Consider the following 21,923-nt stretch of genomic DNA (forward strand, 5'->3'; position numbering starts at 1 on the left):
TATGGATTGTGAAGATTCAGATCAGCCCAGTGTGAGTGATGAGAGTATATCGTCGACGATGCCCCTTGTTCGGATGATAGTTTTATTTCAAATTACACGGAAGTCTGTGAACAATCTGCTTGGTGTTTCTGTGACAATTGTCCCATGATTTGCCAGTGCAGCCCCGTGAATACATGGACGAAAACGTTTCCACCGCCACCCTACGAACTCAAGATTGCATACTCCAGCATCCAGATTTTGAAATCATGCACGCACAGTGCAGTACTGGAAGCATTTATTAGACAGTTAGACAAAAAAAATGCCTGTCTCGATCAATCGCACATCCATAATGTTTGTATGTTGATACGCTTGTAAATAATATTAACGTAAAAGTCGAAACAACCTAGACTAGAAGTCAATTCACCAGTCCAGCCAACTATGGCTCCCTAAGTTGTCTATATTTAATCAGATACTATTTCGTCATCATGCTTTGTTACCTTTCCTGTTTATACCTTATGAGGGCGTTTTGTTTATGGCAAGTTTGCGCAATCGGAAGTTCTTTCGCAGGTTTATGGTTTCTCGTATTAAAATCATCATAACTCTGAAGATAATCATGTTTTTTTATTTTTTTTCAAATTTATAATCAATATACATAACTTGATAAATACAAACACCAAATTAGGCTCTATTTAGTTTCTCTTTAATGTCAACAGACGCAAGTAATGAACATAGTTTTATATACAAGTGTATGCTGATTTCACTCGTAGAAAAAATATTGTGGGAGTATATTTATCTCGTGCACATTTCCACAGTACGACATTGTGAAACGGTTAAAATCAAAAACCAACACATGGTTCTTGAGATATTGGTGAAACAAGCAGACATGCACACACATAAATTAGTTGACACCACTGAGTTTGATTTCAAGCAAACATCTTGTGTATGCTGTATGTCGCTTCTACTTGTTCATGATGTTTGCTCCAATTCACTGGGCTTTTTTCCAAAAAATATCAACTGATTATTTGGAGCGGCTAATTAAAAATTTAGAAAATACACTTGAACCATTTGTTACTAACCAAACCCGGAAGCTTTGAACAACCTTCAGGCGTACAGGGATCTTTAAAAAAAAACATAAAAAATGTGAATCTCCAATTGTTAATAAAAATGGGTGGATCATATTGAAAAAAAGCTTCTAATATTGATCTTATTTGGTAAAAACTGTTGACACATTAGGGGATTATAACTATCACTAATTGGCTATACGGCTCAAAAGTCACAGAGGCCAATATCTTGAAAGGACAAATTGGATGCCATCACACTTAAAGAATAACAACTTGCAGCAGTGAAACTACCATATTCAAATGGCTGTTACTGCCCCTGGCCACATTATTACAGCAATACATATTTGCTCCTTAGGTTGAGAATAAAAATATGTTTCTTGTTTCCGCGCGCATCATTTTGAACTATGCGCCTCAAACTTTTTATCCTTCTAAAGCATTCTAAAATGCGCTTGTATTCGCACTTGTCTCAAATTTCCCCAATTTTAGCTCAGTATTCAAAAAAAAAAAATCACCTCGCTGCCTCAGAGATTTTTTTCCTGGCCTTATGTAATATTTGTTTTCTTTGGAAAATGTTGGTGACAAAGCGAGATTTGTTGTAATTGCCAATAGATTTTTGGCACGAGGTCATATCATCTGAATTATATCAGAAACTGTATTATTAAAAGGACACGCTTGTTATTATGTAATTTTGTATTTATTAATTCATTGTTATAGTATGAATTGATAACAGCCCAGAGATAGGTTTTATAGCCCAGCCGGTAGCCGCATTTGTCACTACACGTACAGAAAGTACCTATTATGTGACCTCGAAGTCGCACTTGGACACTGCTGGACGAGTATCTATTGTGATGAATGAACAGGTGTGACGGACCAATTAGCGATTGACACAATTAGCCATGTGGTGCTGGGTTGTTGCTGCTGGAGATCTCGACTAACGATCTACGCTTTGTAAGACACTGGAAACGGCGAGCAGTACCACCACATACTGCCATAGTTGAATCCAGTCTGTAGTCTAAGGAAGCCTTGACACTGGATGAGAAGGTAGGTACCGAACATTCCTACACACACACTAGTTAGTCCTGGGCTTCGAGTTATTGTATTATATTGTTAATTTCTGGAATTGTTTTTTTTTTCCTGGCCAGTTCATTTATGTAACGTTTTAGGAGTACATGGAACTGATATACGTGACGAGTAGCCTGAGGGTAGGGTAGGATATGCCGTTCCTCCCCTGGTCGTAGGGTCGCTAACGACTTTGCTGTGGTGTCTACATTCCAAAATTTCGTAACCCCCACGTTTTACCAATAATATAGTTGCGTTGGTGCGTGGTGAAGGCCGCGTGTAGTGCTGAACCTCTGCAGGGGTGGGCGATACCGACGGAGAGAACTGCAGCAAGCATACGTTTTGTGTGCCTAATAAACTATGGTTTCACGTAATTCATGTGTAGTGTCGTATGTTTAAGATTAGCCGGTGTGCATTATTGCTGCTTATGTGCATATAGTTATATTGAACAATACTGGAGCCCATCAGTCTAAATTATACCTGTGTTACACGAATTGTGTAATTTTATATTCGTTAAGAAGCCGCACACGAGGTGGTACAACCACAAAAACAACTTGTCACAATATGCAAGTGGACCAGAAATTCAGTGTCAACACAATTAAGTGTGATAAATCATTTATTTCACACATGAAATTAAATTAATTACTGGTACTTAGTTTAACTGCATTTACAAAAAATAAAGTTAAATAAAAAATACTTATTTGAATAAATTATTGTTAAGTAGGTTTATCAGCTGACGATTAAAGAGCATAATATGAATAAATTATTTTAATGCAGCAAGAAACAAACTCATAGTACAGGCAAAGTATACGAGATTCCTGAGCAATTTTTATATTTTCATTTTGATTTAGTTATGTAATGATGTAGTACAGTTGGGGAAAAATGACTAAGTGCGCAAGAAATATCAACTTTCCAACATTCATAAGGACATCACTAGTACTATAAAAGCTACCAGAGCAGGACTCCAGAAGACGTACCTACACTTTATGCAATTTTTTTAATTATGCTAATTTATTCATGACGTAGCAGTTTCTGTGCTCATGAATATTCATCAATTTGTGGGTCAATACATTCTAAAAGGGGCGATATATTATTTTGGGGGGAAGAGTTAGAAAGGGGAATTAGCAATCCTTAGGGGGTCAATACAAAAGAAGGGACCCATTTGAAGAGCAGCATTGCTCTCCGTGTCTGTTGTAGCACATGACCTACAGCTGTCAACTGTGTTCGTACTTCAACGACTTCATGTGAGGTTAGTATTCTTGTGTTCTGTCTTTCTGACTTGAGTTCTTGATATACAGAAGTTGCTGTTTATGTTTTTAACGTCTTTCATTTCTTGTCTAGTAGCGTGTCCTGCCAGTAAACTAGCTTTTGCGAGAAAAGACTGGCAGGCATGGGAATTGAACCCAGGTCCTCTTGAACACTGTGTAGACAGCTGACCCACAAGACCACAATGGATTGACTGGATGTGTTTGCATTTGATAAATACAACATATTTCTATTATTGAGTTACAATTGTATTTTGTGTTTTTACTTGTGTAAACTATATGCATGCCATAACCCGTTAGTGTACATCTTGCCAATTGGGTGTTTGCCATTTGCGTTGCCCATACCTGACCCGACCCTAACCCTAATGCCAAGACACGTTCCTGTTAATAATTGCTCAATAATGATACTCTGTGCACTGTCTGCGGGTAAGTTGCATTGATGTCAACTGATTAAACAAGTCGCGTTTAAGTAATTTCCACTATTAACAAGTGGTTAAATTGTGACAATAGATGTGTGGACAAATATTTTAGACTTATTTTGGTGTAGACAACTATCATTTAATAATTTGACCCCATTACTAGTTGTTAAATTGTGACAATATATGTGTGGACAAATATTTTAGACTTATTTTGGTGTAGAAAAGTCACGTTTAATTTACTTCCACCTATTACAAATTGCTAAATTGAGAGAATAAATGTGTGGACAAGTATTTAATACTTAGTTTGGTGTAAACAACTCGCACTTGATTAATTCCCACAATTACAAGTTGTTAAATTGAGAGAATAAATGTGTGGTCAAATATTTGAGACTTATTTTGGTGTAGAAAAGTCACGTTTAATTTACTTCCACCTATTACAAATTGCTAAATTGAGAGAATAAATGTGTGGACAAATATTTTATATGTATTTAGGTGTAAGAACTCGTGTTTGACCAACTTCAACCATTGCAAGTTATTAAAATAATTAAATAAATATACTGGTATCATTGGATTTTTGATTTAATTGTGAAACTTTCTAACATAATGTTAACTGCCGACTTCGAACCCTCAATCAACAATTCCGCAGACACAGTATATATTACACAACACCACAGAAGTTATTCGTCTGTTTCCTGAATTGTTTTCGTAATATAGGGAACGCCATCGACACTTCAACAAAACTTGCCTTGACTTGGGTCTTGTTTTTCTCTTGTCACAATCTGGAAACTGTTGAAAAAATTGCGCGTCGCCCAGTTTAAGACGCAAGTTATTTTATTATTTATTCATTCAGTTTTGCATGGTGGAGTTTTGTGAAGTTTATTATTTTTTCGCGACGTTCTTTGTTTACTTGTCACGGTTTGAGGGAGTTCAGTTTATTTGATTCACGTTTTTACGGTAGCTCTGAGCGGAACTCGAACCCACTGTCTTTTCAAACTAATTTTGTTTTATTTTGATGGCACGCTTGTGTACCACGCCACGACGTTGGTCGTTTAGCGGTGTTCATTTTTCTAACTACTCCAGTGTTCCGATGAGTTGAACGGGAAAGCCAAAACGATTGATGGTTTCTGATTGCTTCGGTTCTGGCGAGTGTATATCTAGTGTGATTCGAACCCATGTCGTTTGTATTGGTCGTTTTTTTATTTCCCATGTTGGCTACGCCGTAATATGCAAATACTTCCGCGTTTTATTGTGATTTTGTGAGTGTTTAATGATGTCTTCGAATTCCTCACCCATCACGCCATGACCCAGTTTCAACCACACGGCCATTTTGCAACAAAGTGCGTGACCCTCGGCGTGACCTGACTGACTATATGATCGTTCTGTTCAACTGTTAAGCTAAGATTTATTACTGTTATTATCATTATATTGTCACGTGATTTGTTATACCTTATGTGTATTGTCTTAAGTATCTATTGTAATTTGTATATACCAATTCGTATATACAGAGGAAACAACCCCGATTGAAGGTCATCTATTTTGTGACGTAAGCAATTCGTGTGTAGGTACGGCTTCTAGAACCGTGCCCCATTGGTTCTTTACAAAGAATATACAGCATGCAATATCATTAATCTACAAACACACTGCGCCATGCCCTGGCTTCACTATTTGTCCGATGGAAACTGTCTTGGAAAGCTGTGGCAATCCACATGCCCACAGGATTGTTTGCTGGCGCTCCTCTCAACTTTGTCTGTATTTTCTCTGTTGCTGTTGTCCTTGTCACAATTTGTCGAGTCACTGTTGCGGTCAGTCTCATCCCAATTAGCTAAGTCGTTGTCACTGTCTGCTTCATTTGTAAACGTACTGTCCCTGTTTTAATTGCATCTTCGGTAAAGTCACAATTTGTGTTATCAGTGTTCATGACAGGCAAAATCTGTTTTCCCGGCCAAGTAACATTATCTTTAATCTGAATACAAAAAAAAATGATTTTACTTTTAAATGCACAAAAACAAACTGTTGATAGAAAATATAGTTTTTAGATGTATATCAGTAAAATTACTCGCACCCAAATCAAATCAAATCAGACTTTATAACATAACGAGTAACCTTGGTGGGTCATTATAATGTACCAAGAGGTTTTGTTTTGAACATAAAGTATTATTGTTTAAATTAAATATATAGACAAACAGAAATGGTATTTTTTTCGAAAATAGAACCAAATGCATCTACCTGTACATGTGCTCAATTAGTGTGACACTCATACACGTTTCTCAGTACAATGTTAGTGACTTGTACAAAGGAGAACTCTCTTCCTGAAATGTAGATATGTTATAATCATAATCCAGACCATGTATCAAGATGTGTGAAATGTTTCAGTATAAATACTGGGAAGATCAAAAATTCAAACTACCAAGTTTAGGGTTTGAAAACTTGCCCAGATATATAATATATATCATCATTATTGTCATGGTCCAAATCTGCGTTGTGCACTACAGGTAATAGCTACCACAGAATGGAAGGTGAATTATGGTAGTTATTGGTTTGCACAAATCTGACAGTTGTACCGCTTACACTGTTGAAGAAAAGTAACAATATGTTCCATCAAGTTCTTAACTTGGATAACCCTGACTGCCATGACATAGTTAAGCTAAATAAAAGTCTGCGTATGCTGAATAATTACTAGATCAGTATGGTAATTGTTCTCAACTGAGTTGTACGCTTTTGTGATTGACGACACATAGTAGTTGTTAATTACTTTCTTTTCCAGTATCCTTTCATGAAATTGTTGCTTAAATTATTCTCTTCCTTGAACAATTTCTTAGAGATAACAGCACTACATGTGTTGCCACACTAATGAATAAACAACGTACCGAATCAGGCTATTTTTCAGGACAATCTTTTAACTTTAATTGCTTCGGTGTACTGTTATTAGGCCATTAATTTGTCTTAATCATCTTCCTGTAAAAACAAAATTAAAAGCTGACATTTACTTTATTTGCATCTTTCATGATTAAAAAAGAGCGCCATTTGTTTACTAGTTAAAATGATAAAAGCTCTTTTAAAATGCCTATTTTTGTAAAGCTTAACAGAAGCAATTTTTCTTCTCAATCTTCTCAGAATTTCAGTTTTAATACTTAGGTATGCGGTTAATAACTGCAAATATATATGAAAAAACATGTTATAATCTGGTGAAGTGTACAATTTGGTGAAGAGTTTCTAGATGTTCTGTCTTATGTTTAATGACGCAAAACAGGGTTGTGATGGGGAGATCACTGTATATGATTATTCAACTAAAGAGTAAATAAAGACACTAATAATGTCTATAACTAGTTGTCACATTGCCCATTACTTGATTATCACTGTCTATTTATCACTGTCCATTACTTTACTATCCTTGTCTAGTCATCACTTTGCCTGTTACTATATTATCCCTGTCTATTTATCACTGTCTATCATACTCTCAGTCGCTTCATTATATCTGTCTATTTATAACTCTATAAGACTACATTGTATAATAATAAATATTTATGCTTGCAGTGGTCCAAGGTTATATGTTGTGGAAGACAATGTTTCCCCACTTTTTATTTTGTGAATTTGATCCAGCTTTCTGCTCATTCGAAATTTAGAAATGTTTAGTAATATATTCTGTGTTCTACTTCTTCTTGAGAACTGCCAACTCAATTACTTCGATACTTGGTTTGTAACAAGTTGATAACAAATGCAATCGTTATAGTAACTATAAAAACTACCCCGATGCTGTGATTGAGAACATTGTGATGTCGATCAAAATCAATCAATATTTTGCTATTAAAACATGAATATTTAGTAGTTAGGTATATCGATTATCGTTGATATTAATAAAAAGCCGATCAGAACTTGTTTCATTATAAGTGTCACCACTGGCGATTATAAAAACAAATTTAAATCTTTTTTTTTATGTGTCATTGTTACAACAGTAACGCAAGTATAGCAACAACCGTCTGGTTTAATAATCGCATAACATGCTTAAATAATCGATATAATTTTCCATTATTAAACGTTGAGATCTGTTGATTTTACGTGAAATATTTGTTCACTATTTATGCATAGAGTAACAAATGTGAAGAAACGTGTTGTTTATCAGATGCAGTTCATAAAATTTTATTGGTATTCGTACTGTCAATCTCGGGATAATAAATTGTATGTGTATGTTGTAATGGAGCATAAATGTTAATTATCTATAATCTTGTTATTTGTATAACTACAGAAACATTGTGAATAAACATAGAAATAACTTGCATATGTTTTTTCGCAGTTGTGGAAAGTATTTTACCGAAAAAATTAACTACGATCCCACTAATACTAATACCCCTGTGCACATCTCGCGTTATTTGATGGAATAAAAATGAATATCGCGTTATTACATTACAGTCGCCTTAGTTAAATTGTTTGTTTATTGGAATAACTAGTTAAGCCACAGCACAAACGTTGCACGCATCTGACAAAGGGAAAAGCCGCGTTGCTAGTCAGTTGCTAGTTGCAGTCTGAGCACAATGTTCCATACAATTCGTGAAGTGAAAAGAGTGTTTTTTCGTCAACTACATCATGTGTATTTAAAATAATGGTTGGTCTTCATCCATAAATATTGAAGATACTAGTACAGCGTACATGTTAGTTTATGTGTTTTCTGTCAATGGCTGTGGCACAATTTATTCATCTAAATAGTTGACAACAGATTTATGTTCGTATTGGAATGGCTTTACGTAGCAATTGTACGGTAAATTTGTTTCCCTCTTGCTCTGTTGTAAAGTTCTTTCACTTTTATAGTGAACATGCCTCTGATGTTAGATCCACATGCACATACTCAATTTATTTGGCCAGTCCCTGCCAACAGACTTGTGTATCAAATAATAATAATGTCAACCACTCCAGTTATACACATGTTTACGTAAGAAATGTCAGAGAAACATGAGAATAAGACCCCCCCCCCCACACATCAACACTTAACATACATTCTGCCAAGAGAGGTTCAAATACTTGGTAGTGCTTTACGCCAATATACATTTGTTTTGTATAAAAAAATGTAAATAATTATCAACATTTATGTATTCATATGGCACTTCTTTTTTGTCAGTAACAATTGATATCAATATTTAAAGCATAATAGAGCCCATTTTATTAATAGTAAATGTAATTTTTATTACCAAACGCTTCAGCGTGGTATTAAGAATTTGTTTTCAGGGTTGGGTGATACGAAGGTGGAAAATGGTTGCACATATGGGGATAATCCCTGGAATTGCAATAGAGAGGGTTCAGGCCAAAATACAATATATAGTGTTTTCATGTTTCGTCTGATATTTCTGTGGTATTCTGCTGCTGTAACTAATTCAAGATTTGTTCTAAAATTCAGTGTATTGTGTGCACTCAAGGATTATTCGTTTTTTGCTGAAAACACCCCTATTTTTTAATGGCAGATTCGAGCTAGGTTCACTCCCACTGGGAAATGTGCATTGTCGCTTGAATGAGAGCTAATTAAACACATTTTCCAGAACGGCGAAATAGTATGTAACAGCCAATTGTAACAGCCTATCACATGATTTTACTGAGAATGTCAACATGGAAAGAGGCTATTCCATTTTACGCAGGAATAATTGGGAGTAGAATATGTGAGGGATTGTATTTGTATAATCAGAGATGTGTATACTGAAAAGTAATATCTATCCTTTTTTGCATCGCTGAGCATTTATGTTTTAGTATATTGGTTTGAAAATGTTGAACTTGCATGATTTGTAATGTGTTTTTTTACTGAAACTCCCCTATTGATCGAATCCCGGGTTTGAACGAGAACGGCACACCACGTGATTCGTTTGCATACAATGCTGAAGGCAAACATGATGACTTACTAGTACTGCGTGCTACAACTTCGCTTGCGATGTTGCTTGTTAGTCATGGATTAAATGAATCTTGATTACCAGTTAAAATGTTGCTCATTTGGCGTTGGTAATCTTTATTTGGAACTGGGTAACGCCGCAACGTTGCCAGCAGAAGCCTCCTGGTACTTCGTACTATGATAAAAATCAGTCAACATGCATCAAGTTCTCTCAATCGTAGTATTCCATGTGTACACCTAATATGCCAAAAATGTTGCTGAACGATTTGAACTGGATAAAAATAGCAGATGAAAATTTGTTTACAAAATGAAAATACTACGGTTGCCAATGAAAACAAGCCGGTAAAAAACAAGCAATATGTTTTCGGCTGTTACCATGGTATTACATGAATGTCGTGAAGCTAACGTCGGTTTATAACTAAAACCGGGCACCTTATACCAGGTTCGCAAAATAACATTCAGTTTTTAAAAGTCACTTTATTTTATTGCTAGGACGTATTCAGCCGTTAAATGTATTATTTCCAACCGTTTTGCGATAGTATTTTCTAGATTGGAGGCAGCATTTACAGTTTAAAGTTGCGTTGGGATTACGTTGATACAGTGTAACAATGTCGGCGCCGGTGATCTCTTACCAGTGCGCAACGTAGCCAGAATAAAAGGCATGATCATTTGGCAACTGCTGTTACAAGACTGGTAGGAGGTAATAAATTTGAGGCGAGAGTATTCAAAAAACAGATTTTGGCTGTTGGCATGGTAGCGGTGGGTCAGGATTGTTTTTCCAATTAGTGATGGTACGACCTGCTTGTCAAAATCAGCCAAGCCAAAAAAATCACAGAAGAGTTGAAAAGCCATTCCTGGTGAACAGTTACTCTAACTTCGGGGTCAACTTTCTCATTAATGAAAACAGATATCAAAAATTCAAATAGTAACTGTGTGCCCACACTCAAGCCGAGTACAATGAGCTATGTCTGAGGTGTTGCATCACAGGGAGTTGGACAAACTTATGTATTTTAATAAATTATTGAATAATAAAATGTTGTATAACTTTTCTTTTACCCCCCTCCCTTCCTGGTATCTATTTCAAGTAATCACTGATATTTGTTTATACCACTCTTTCCTTCATCACAATCTTTGTTACGCGCTAATGTTATATGGAGATTTTAATGCGCGATGTAGACACACCCTATTATAGGATATAACACAGTCCCTCTAGTGGATATAGAAATATTTTACTATAATAGGGTGTCTACATCTCGCATTATTATGCAAGTGCAAATGAGGTCTGAGCGCAAATAAAGTAGTCCCTTCAGGAGTACCGTTTTTCGAAATATAGCAGAAATAAACAATATTTAGAAGTACGATATTTTTCCCTTGGGGTACATAAATATACTTGCCGAGTGAAATTAAATTTGAACAACAGTAATGGTAATTTTAGGCAGTCACTTATTTTGATTAAAACTAATTTGCATGTCACCCACGCAATAATGTTTTCGGTATTTTCACGGTCGATATGCAAATGAACATGGTATTTTCATTGGCTACCGAACTATTTTTATTTTGTAAACACATTTCCGTCTGCTATTTTTGTCAGGTTCAAATCATTCACCAGCATTTTTGGCATGTTACATGTACATCACATAGAAAACTAGGATTGGGAGAACTTAATGTATGTTGACCACCTGGAAACTGAGTTTTATAAATCTTAAAGGGGTCTCGGAAGATTCACCCGCAGCCTGGACCCGCAGTAAAATCAGCGATTACTACTATGGAGCTGCAACTGTCAACTTCGAGATACCAGGAGGTTTCTGCTGGCGACGTTGCGGCGTTACTCAATTCCAAATAAAGATTGCCAACGCCAAATGAGCAACATTTACCGGTAACCAAGACTCAGTCTATCCACGACCAGCAAGCAACATCACAAACGAAGTTGTAATGTGCAGATCACGAGTCAGCGACGATCAATGTCAACGAAAGTCATTCCATCAGTGAAGTACCGCAGTTGCACGGCATCTGTGGAGGAACTTTTAATTTTAACATAAACCGTGTATCGTAGTAGCCCAGTTTAAGTTCTGGTTCTATCGTGGTCCCAACTAAAGGGCGACAGTCGTTGTGTCGCGTCCTGTTCGATATGGGGCTCATAGCGACGTATACAACACGTGTAAAATACATTGTTTATATACAAGAAATTCGAACACGCGCTGCACGACTACCACCGCGCTTAAAAATCCACCAGTTATTTATTCGGACAATGACTCAAATCAGACGTCTGATTACATGTATTTTATTTTCACACGTACAATGACACGCGTTCTACACTGACACGCGTTGCTAGGTCACAGTATTGTCTTGGAGCATATTAATTGTCAATTGGGTTCCCCGACCTAAATTTCTATCCCGGTTTGTTGCACGTTCTTTCTTTACCATCAAATAATAAAATATGGGACATATGTAATAATATCAGAACCCCACACCCTCCCCGTGGCTTCGCTCGTGAAAGTACGGCAGCAGGATACACCGCATCACTCGTGAAAATAACTTCCATATGCATTGAAAGCCACGGCGAGGGTATGGGGTTCTGTCATAATACTTCATTATCACTAAAAACATTTTTCCCCTGAAATAAATTTCAGTGAAAATTCCATTTCCCTCATACTCTATTGAGACACAGCAGTGAAAATTGGATTCATATGTAATGCTTGAAAACATGTCAGCAAAAATAAATTAAGTGAAATTCTACGTGACTTCATAATAGTTGGAAATGAACACATTACACCCGACCCTACCACTCCATATACAATGTAAACTACACCCCAAAACATCCTTTCACCCACGGTTACTACCGTGTTTCACCAGTGTATTCTATTTGACTTCAGGAGAAATTTAAATAAACAAATTAATTATAATCTAGTTGAGCACTGATTAAATAAACTACCTCGTCTTTATGTCAACTTGCAGTTATTCGTTGCCTACATCAGTGACTTCAAAATATGTTTCAATCCCAGGAATTTCACTTGCTGTTAATTGCATGGGAGTGCCAGTCTTTCATGAATTTCTATTGTCATGTCAATTTCTTGCGATTACTCGGAACATGAAGTTGTAACCACAGACGGTCTAGGTGCTGTAACTAAAACCTGGTGTAAGCACCGGTTGGGCAGTCTTGAACTATGCACGTGAAGCCACCTGAGAGGTATAATATTCAATCCTATAGATTTCTCATTGTTTGGTAACTATTTGCTGCAAATGCAACAAAAATCAATATAAAAATATGACCCACACAGCATTCTACAGGTTACTTGTTTATTTACTATTGTTTGATTCTTCACAATACAGTGCTTACTTACCTAAACCACACGTCAGTGTTATGTACGTACACATTTTTATTATCTGAAAATACGCTATGTCAATATATAATTTTGATGTTGATAGTTGTTTTTATAAAATAATATTTATTTTTTCTATTCCAGGTTTCTGCAACATGAAGTTAACCGGTTTACTTGTGGTCTACGCGGCCATAATTTGTGTAAGATTCTGAAACATTTCACCATCCATCAGCGTTTTTATTATTCACTTATTTTACATGAACCTGATATTCATAGGTTATTTAGTTCCAGTTATAATTATAAATCAAATAGCAAATAGTTAGTATTTTATGATACAATATCTTCCTAACAAACATTCCTAGTCGCCACATCATTAGTATTACCTGGGTTACTATGTTGTATTACACTTTCCTCTGGGTAAGAGATAAAAAAGATGTATATAAAAACAAGCCAACTAATGTAATCAACGTTTGCTAAAACACTTTAGTATAAGCCCTCCTGGCAGTATATTAAAAAAAGTAAATATACTTCGTTTTGTTTTCAGTTCAACCCTACTCAATTGTATTTTAAGTAAATTTCAATATAGTTAATGATATGTGCCCATGACGCGTGTTCAGTCTTCAGTTAATCATGTTAATTCGTGTTTTTTTTCAACATGCCAGCAAACCCATTTACTACGATCTGTAACTGCTGTCACTGGTGAGTTAAATCCAACATACGCAAATAAGTTTTCATGTGCTGAAGACATTACATAAGAAACCTAATGTGCTCTCGGAAACATAATCGTACCATTGAATGAAACAAATCACAAACAAACCACTTGTGTTGTGAATGTGCAATTGACTTTGTATGCATTCATGGCCTGCATTCATGGCCTGGTAATTTATAATTATACACGCAGGGTGTTACAATGGTTATTGGACTGAATGGTTTGATAGAGATGACCCTAGCGGTACTGGTGATTGGGAGACTACATCACTTGCCATAAGTTATTTTGGAGACAAAATGTGTTCTGACCCTTCTGATATACAAGTACAGACTCTAGATGGTACACCAGCCTCAAATACTGGTGAAATATTCTCCCGGTATTCTGTTTCCGAGGGATTTGTATGCGAAATGAAAAATCAACCTTATAAGACCTGCCTTGACTATGAAGTCAGATACTGCTGTCCAGGTAAGATAACAACGCGTAATTACAAACTAGTTTAAGAGGTAAAATGCAAATATCAACGTACACAAATAATATTCAAATCAAGATTCAAAATAAAATATACAATTTCTTTATATAGCTTCGTCATAATGTTGCTTTATTTTCATCTGATCTTTGTGACAAAAAGTTTTCCAAGATATGGAAATCCATTAACTCGCATTTATATACACAGTGTGTAACGATGGTTATTGGACTGAATGGTTAGATAGGGATGACCCTAGCGATACTGGTGATTGGGAAACTACATTCCTTGCCATAAGTTATTTTGGAGATGCAATGTGTTCTGACCCTTCTGCTATACAAGTGCAGACCCTGGATGGTATTCCAGCTTTGACTACTGGCGAAACATTCTCACAATATTCACCTACTCTGGGATTTGTTTGTGAAACAAAAGATCAACCTGATAATACCTGTCTTGACTATAAAGTCAGATACTGCTGTCCAGGTAAGATAACAACGCGTAATTACAAACTAGTTTAAGAGGTAAAATGCAAATATCAACGTACACAAATAATATTCAAATCAAGATTTAAAATGAAATCTACAATGGCTGTATAATGGTCATAATGTCGCTTTATTTTCAACTCAAACTCGATTTTTTTTACAATATTTACACCACAAAAAGAATGAGTAATTATGATCTGATATAGCTTAATGGCTAGTCCTGCAGAACCCAAAATTACACTAACTGTAATTATAAGCGCTTTTAATTAAAATTCTATATGTGAACATTTACACGTGTTAATTGGTCTATGGCGGATAAGCGTTAACAAGTTTGGATTCATTACATAGTTGTATATGGCCATAACCTGGTGGTTTAAGGGATTCGTTTTTAATAGCATAGCCATTTGTTGTGGTAGTCAGTAAAAAGGAATACGTATCGAGGCCACGTATATAATCACTATATGTGGAGGTTGTATTGCCAATTTTTGAAGTTGGGTTACATTCAATATTTATAAAATAACTGTTGAAGACCTTAGTGATTTCTCTAGGACTAGAACCTTTTTATTACCAATCAATTCGTTGACAATTCACCACGTTTTACCTGAATCACTCTGGTATTTAGAGAACTGTTTTGCATAGTAGCATTTATAGTATAGTTGTGAATAAATTTCTATATTCTGTTTTTATTGGTCATATTTGGGTAACACAATATTTTTTATATAATTTATGTTTTGTCTCGTTTTAATAGACATTTTTATTGCTGATGTAATCCACGGTTTTGTAACTCGTTTATTAAATGTTATAATTCATTTCCTAGAACTTTATGGTACATGTTTGTTACACATTTCCCTTTATTGCGAAGATACATCACACATGTGCATATCATCAAATGATAGGTTCATTAAATTTATCTAAATCAAAATGTTCTCTACAAAAAGCTTTCCCTTTATGCCTAGCGGCCAGGTAGAACATATTTGAAATATTGCATATATTGGGAAAAGATCTGAAATATTAGAATAAATATGGTCAATAATTGTGCTAGCTACATGAGTAGATACACGTGTCTGATGTTGTAAAGAATAGTCTAAAGATTTGCATTGTCGGTTATATAATGATTTATAGAACACATTTTACATTAAGTTTGAGTTGGCACTCTCATATGGCTACTTCAAATTTATTCAGATCAGTAATATTTGTTTTGATATATAATGTCAATTACCATTATCTTTTTGTTAACTGAAGCTTTATCGTATCAAGCTTTAATTCGTGGCCAATAATATTATAGTCAATCGACGTATGTACGCTTCAACACCTCATACCCTTTCCATATTTCATACAATATTTCCTACAATCAAGAGAGTATGGCGTAATTCTGAACAAATTTTAATTATCAATTGCTAATCAATAATTGATTATTACCGTATTAATGCAGTATAGTCTAGAAAAAAAACTAGAAAAGATTTGAGACTTCATAGAAACGTATGAATGGTGTTACAGACAAGAATATGCAAAACAAAATAAATAATTTTAGCTTCCGCCAGGCCTTTGTTTCACCAAATAATTTTCCCCTTCGCTGTGTTAGGCTATCATTAATGTATACGTTGCTGTCTTCCTTAAATTCATATTGTGCAGTTATAGTCCGTAGTTTCTTCTTGTTGTATATTTCGTTACAAATTCGTCTGCCAACGAAGTGAAAGATAATTGGACGATACCTTATTTTTGCCTATTCGGCGAACAATGTCCATTTTGTCTTTGTATGCTAATATCCATTGTACTTTAAGTACTATGTCAATCCTGTACTCATTAGCATTTTCAGGGATGCCGTGAATTAATTGGTCAATAGCATGACTACTATTTTCTGCTATTAGTATCTCGTATCTTGGTGCTTTCTGGTGTATTTACTTGTAGTTGGAATTCCTCGTTTATTTCCTCTGTATTATTATTCAACTCCTGTGATCGTTTATTATTTGCTGTTAGTTGCATTAACGCGTCTGCTGATATAGTTGTTGGCGGTAGCGGTTGTGAAGGCTGAGAGAGATGGAAGCATAGTAGGTGATAACAGTTCTGCCCGAGGCTTACCAGCATTGTTTATTACAGGTTTAAAGGATTACATTAAAGGATTTACCATTGTCTTCGTCCTTACCATTGTTCACCATTGTTTCTTAATGCAAGATTTGCACAACAGTTTGTTGCACTAGTTTACTTCTGGTTGTGTCACAAGAATCGCACGTTGGTTTAGGTATACCTATTTTTTTACAGAGCCGATTTGTGGTGGTGATAACCATTAGAAACGCCCTCTGTCATACGGCCGAAAAATAACACGGTAATCCCGTAGAATTAAATGATTTTTTCCCTTTTATATAGGTACATGTAGGCCAAATATGCATTAAGTGATATATGTTAAAACATTGGTATTTAAGCTTAAATTACAGTTATAGTCACAGCAACATCCCATACACACGTACCTGTCCCCTATGAACGTTATTGACTTGTGTCGAGTTGAATTTTCTTGGTGTTTAATGAAAAGATTATAACCATATAAAATTATTGACATACACCATTTAATGAAACAAATAGGCTATAATTTATTACAAGCAGCAACTAAAGACAATGATTTGCTGGATTATTAATTGCGAACCTAGACTTACTAAAGTGCGTACTGATAATATCCGGTGCGAGCTGTGCAAACCGACTAATAAAATGTGTCTTGTGCTATCAGCTGATGTATACTGTATAACAAATGCTTCCCGATTTACTCATGGTGAAGTTGAAACATGTACAGAATCATGATTTATTTAATGGTTAATCATATATATCCACAGAGTGTAAATACGGTAAATGGACTGGCTGGTTTGATAGAGATAACCCTGGTGGCACCGGTGATTGGGAAACTACGGTACACGTCCAAAATAAAATCTGTGCAGCTCCTTCCGCGATACAAGTGCAAACTCTGGGCGGTATTCCAGCATTGACTACTGGTGAAATCTTTTCTGAATATTCTCCGGACGTGGGATTTGTTTGTAAAATGGCAGACCAACCAGATAACACCTGTCTTGACTATAAAACAAGATATTGCTGCCCAGGTAATAATACAGGACAATCTATTTCATTTCGTGGAGAATGACACAACTTGCACCAAAAACAAATTCCAAACGAAACGAAACTGGCTGTAAAGTGAATACATATAAAAAACTAGAAATACTATTTTCGGCTCGTCGCTATTGTATACATTCGATCTGATAAAACATCATTTATAGAAATACTAACGATCAACATTATCTATCATTCTGATGTACGCCAAAGACAGTGAAAATGCAGTTTTGAATAGTGACAACGTTCGTATTTTTTAAATGAGCAAAAATAAAACAACCCATTAATCCTAAATAATTCTCTCAGGTCAATGAAACCAAAAGGCAATTTGTATTAGTAAGTCATTGTAGAATAATTTTTATTTCGTTTTGTGTGATAGTTGGTTTAGCATTATAATACAACATGACAAACAGGAAGTCCGCGTCCGCGTCATGGGTCATGGGTCATAGTGTAATTCAGACAGCTACCGCTATTGTCCACACACGAGAATATGCGAGGTTGAAGTGATATATACCATTCGCGGTTCAGTTGTCAAAATGAATCAATAGTTTCCTACGAGTTTTATAAAGAGAAATTCGAAATTGCTGTGAGGTTTGTAACAGATTTTACATTCATTCATTTGTCAGTAATAAATACTTTTTCATTGGAAAATCGTAACATTCCGTCAAAAAGAAAAAAAATTCCCATTCTATCATCCACAGGAACCACATTAAATTGTGCAGGTTCGACACTTGGGTACAATAATCTGTAGAAAACCTCACACTTTAATCTAAACATCTTAATCAGTTAAGAAAATGTGTTGGGTGTTTTCCAATGCCTATTTCATATACCCACTACTTGTGTTGTGAATGTGGAATTCCACGCCTCCAGACTTTGTCTGCATTTGTTCTCATGGCCTGCTAGTCGAGATACTTAGAAATGATTATCTGTACCGTTTGCTCACTAAATACAAAAGTGCGTTGTGAGTTTCATCCCTGGTAATTTATAAATACATTACATATAACATCATGATTTATATAATGATTAATCGTATATACCCACAGAGTGTAATTATGGTAAATGGACTGGCTGGTTTGATAGAGATGACCCTGGTGGTACTGGTGATTGGGAAACTACGGCAGACGCCTCACATGAAATCTGTTCTGCTCCTTCCGCAATAGAGGCACAAACCCTGGACGGTATTCCAGCGATGACTACTGGTGAAATATTTTCTGAATATTCGCCCGACGTTGGATTTGTTTGTAAAATAGCAGACCAACCAGATAACACCTGCCTTGACTATAAAACAAGATATTGTTGCCCAGGTAATAATACAGGATAACCGATTTCATTTTATATTCCTCCAAAAACAAACTCCAAACGAGACGGGCTCTAAAGTGAATACATATAGAAAGGTAGTAATATTATTATCGGCTCGTCTCTATCGTCTTCATTCAGTCGGAAGAAAGACATTCTTTTTAGAAGTACGACTGACCAAGGACATTTAAAATGCAGTTGTGAATAGCGACACCTTTATATTTTTTAAATGGGCAAACATTTTGAACTTTCGGGCTGAATCCTGCCGACATTATTTGATAAAGCGGCGATAAACTACCACTAATTTAAATAATAAAAAAAAGCAATTTATGTGAAATTCGAGCACCAGTCGGTATAATCGTGACATTATTTTCGTCAACCGAATGTTACAATCTGGACCTGCTCGACAATTAGTAATATTCAATTTTGCATATTTATCGCAATGGTCATTTTGTCTCTCGGGTCAATGACTCCGGAAACAATTAGTACGTTATGTTAGAATGATTTTTGTTTGGTTTCGTGTGATACTTTGTAGCATTATTATATTGCATTACGAACGGCTCCACGGCATGGATCACAGTGTACCTTAACCACTAGTCTCGATGTTATTGTCATCGCCCACACGAGAAGGCGAGTTAGAGTAGTGTCAGCCTTCCACGCTTCACGGTCGTCGGAACGAATAAATAAATAAAAATCACCATAAGTATAATAAAAAAGTAATTCGAAATTTCAGTAATGTTTATATTAAGATATTAAATTCATTTATATGTATTAAATGCACTTTTTGTATCATTTAAACCTTTTCAATTTTCCGCCGAACATAAACAAGTTTTTCTATCTCCCATTCTCCGGCACCATAATAATGTATGTACGTTCTACCCATGCTTCCAATGATCTGTAGACAACTTCTCGCTGTAATCGAAACATCATAATCAGCTGTGTTAAAATAATGTTTTAGAAGTTTTTTAATGCTCATCACATCTCTTCCACAGTGACCAAAATAACAAATATCTTTTTTCGGAAATACAATAAATAATAATGGAACAAATCACATAAACTCACTACTTGTGTTGTGAATGTGTAATTCCACCCCCAGACTTTGTATGCATTCATGGCCTGTTATTGGAGATATTTGGGTTTAGAAATAAATCAGTTTGCTAAATAATAAGCACCTTGGGAGATTCATCGCTTACAATTAATAATTATACACACAGTGTGTTACGATGGTCATTGGACTGAATGGTTTGATAGAGATGACCCTAGCGTTACTGGCGATTGGGAAACTACGGAACACGTCCAGCATAGAATCTGTTCTGCTCCTTCCGCGATTGAGGCACAGACCCTTGGTGGTACTCCAGCATTGTCTACTGGTGAAATATTCTTTTATTACAACCCCAACGTTGGATTTGTTTGTAGAAAAGTAGACCAACCGGATAACACCTGTTTGGACTATAAAACAAGATACTGCTGTCCAGGTAGCACAGCATATTTGAAATACACTTACATTATTGTTCTAGGGGTTAATATCTATTGTCAATTGCATCGATCAATTCGAACATTAATTTAATATATACCATGAAATGTAAATGAAATTAATCTTTTGAATCGACTGAATTAAGTGTCATACGATTTTAATCACATGGGCTTTAATTCTGCCGGTCGATCATCCATACAATATAGTATTCTTAAAGTAAACAAGTTCCCCGACCATAATCAATCAAATATTTATGTGGTCATCAATACCGAATGTTCTCATACTAATGACGTTATTAAAATTAAACGAAATCCTAGAACTTTCATGAATATTTAAACTTTGTGAACTATTTTGCAGTTGTTGTAGTTGTGTATGAATGCCGGCAGTTCGGAATATAGATTAATTACTGTTATGTTTATATTCACAGCTCAGAGCTATGGAAGAATTAGACTGATGCCAAAGAAGCCACTGGAAACTTGAACGAAGCTATATATTCGACATAAAAGAAATGCATGAAATAAATACTAGCTATTCTTAGTTATATAGCACTTTCTCGTTGGTTACATTATATGTACCGATAAATGCAATAGATTAAAATAACGTGCACATATACTATTGTAGTGTTATTTGGTGGGATCCCATATAGAATGATTTAAAGTGTGCGTGCGTGCGTGCGTGCGTGCGTGCGTGCGTGCGTTGCGAGGACTTTACATGGTCAAACGACCTTTATTGCGAGGACCTAGGGAGACTTCAGAGGACGTTTTGACTGTCCTCGGAAAAACACCCTTTAAAAACGAAAGAAATTTGATAAAATACCCTTTCGCGTTCTTCTGACAAGAGTCCTCGGTAGGTACAGAAACATTGATGTGTGTGGTAAAAATCCGCACATTTTCATTGGAGGTGTTTTGTGGCTCACAGCGCCACCAAATTAGCATATCCACACACCTTAGGCATACACACTGTACGTGTGTGAACGCGGAATTAACTGCGCTATAATTAGGTGGGAGCGCCACCAACCAACATTTTTTGGTGAATACACACTATTTTGAAAAGGCTTTTAGACTGATTTTTTTAGCTTTGTTGTAAGAATAATTTACGTTTATTCATGTTTAATATTTCCAAAGCCCCCAATCATTTATAAATTCGACACTGAAACAACTCCATTGCTGAAAAAGACTCATTACAGAAACATAAATCTATTGTGTTACCATATTTCAGTAACGTCCGAGGATTGAAAGCTGCTCACAGCCTGTGAACGCATACAGCAGGTTATCGAGCTGGACACCCCCGGATTGACCTACATCACGTTAATTTGGCAATTTGATGTATGCCAGCTTACAAATACAGTCGGATAACGAACATATGTTAATTTACATAACAGTCCTAAAAAGTACAAATCATTTGAAAATGAAACTAGTATGATAAATCTGGTTGTTACAT

The 21,923-nt window shown here is 35.7% G+C and overlaps 1 protein-coding gene across 4 annotated transcripts; it reads left to right on the forward strand.

The window, feature by feature from the left end:
- Nucleotides 1–1,931: 1,931 nt before the first annotated feature.
- On the forward strand, nt 1,932–21,095 carry LOC100329098 (oikosin-like protein). Of its 4 annotated transcripts, none has more exons than NM_001171241.1 (9): nt 1,991–2,081; nt 13,114–13,169; nt 13,632–13,668; nt 13,871–14,143; nt 14,352–14,624; nt 17,446–17,706; nt 18,757–19,017; nt 20,224–20,484; nt 20,911–21,095. In NM_001171241.1, exons 2-9 carry the CDS (start codon nt 13,125–13,127, stop codon nt 20,961–20,963), a joined length of 1,464 nt encoding a protein of 487 aa, NP_001164712.1. In that variant the 5' UTR covers nt 1,991–2,081; nt 13,114–13,124; the 3' UTR covers nt 20,964–21,095. The 4 variants fall into 4 exon arrangements, with proteins under 4 accessions (XP_085357077.1, XP_085357076.1, NP_001164712.1 ...); XM_085500949.1 differs by lacking the exon at nt 1,991–2,081 and adding an exon at nt 3,240–3,348; XM_085500951.1 differs by lacking the exon at nt 20,224–20,484 and having other exon boundaries at nt 1,932–2,081.
- The last annotated feature ends 828 nt before the right edge of the window (nt 21,096–21,923 follow it).

The sequence above is a fragment of the Saccoglossus kowalevskii genome, chromosome 7 (assembly GCF_978046115.1).
Source record: "Saccoglossus kowalevskii chromosome 7, keSacKowa6.1, whole genome shotgun sequence".
NCBI lineage: Eukaryota > Metazoa > Hemichordata > Enteropneusta > Harrimaniidae > Saccoglossus > Saccoglossus kowalevskii.

What these genes read in the sequence shown, in the direction of transcription:
- LOC100329098 (NM_001171241.1), top strand. Translation starts at nt 13,125, where the DNA reads ATGAAGTTAACCGGTTTACTTGTGGTCTACGCGGCCATAATTTGT. An exon ending in AGTCAGATACTGCTGTCCAG is followed by an intron (nt 14,144 to 14,351) that starts GTAAGATAACAA and finishes TTATATACACAG; the next exon opens with TGTGTAACGATGGTTATTGG. An exon ending in AGTCAGATACTGCTGTCCAG is followed by an intron (nt 14,625 to 17,445) that starts GTAAGATAACAA and finishes ATATATCCACAG; the next exon opens with AGTGTAAATACGGTAAATGG.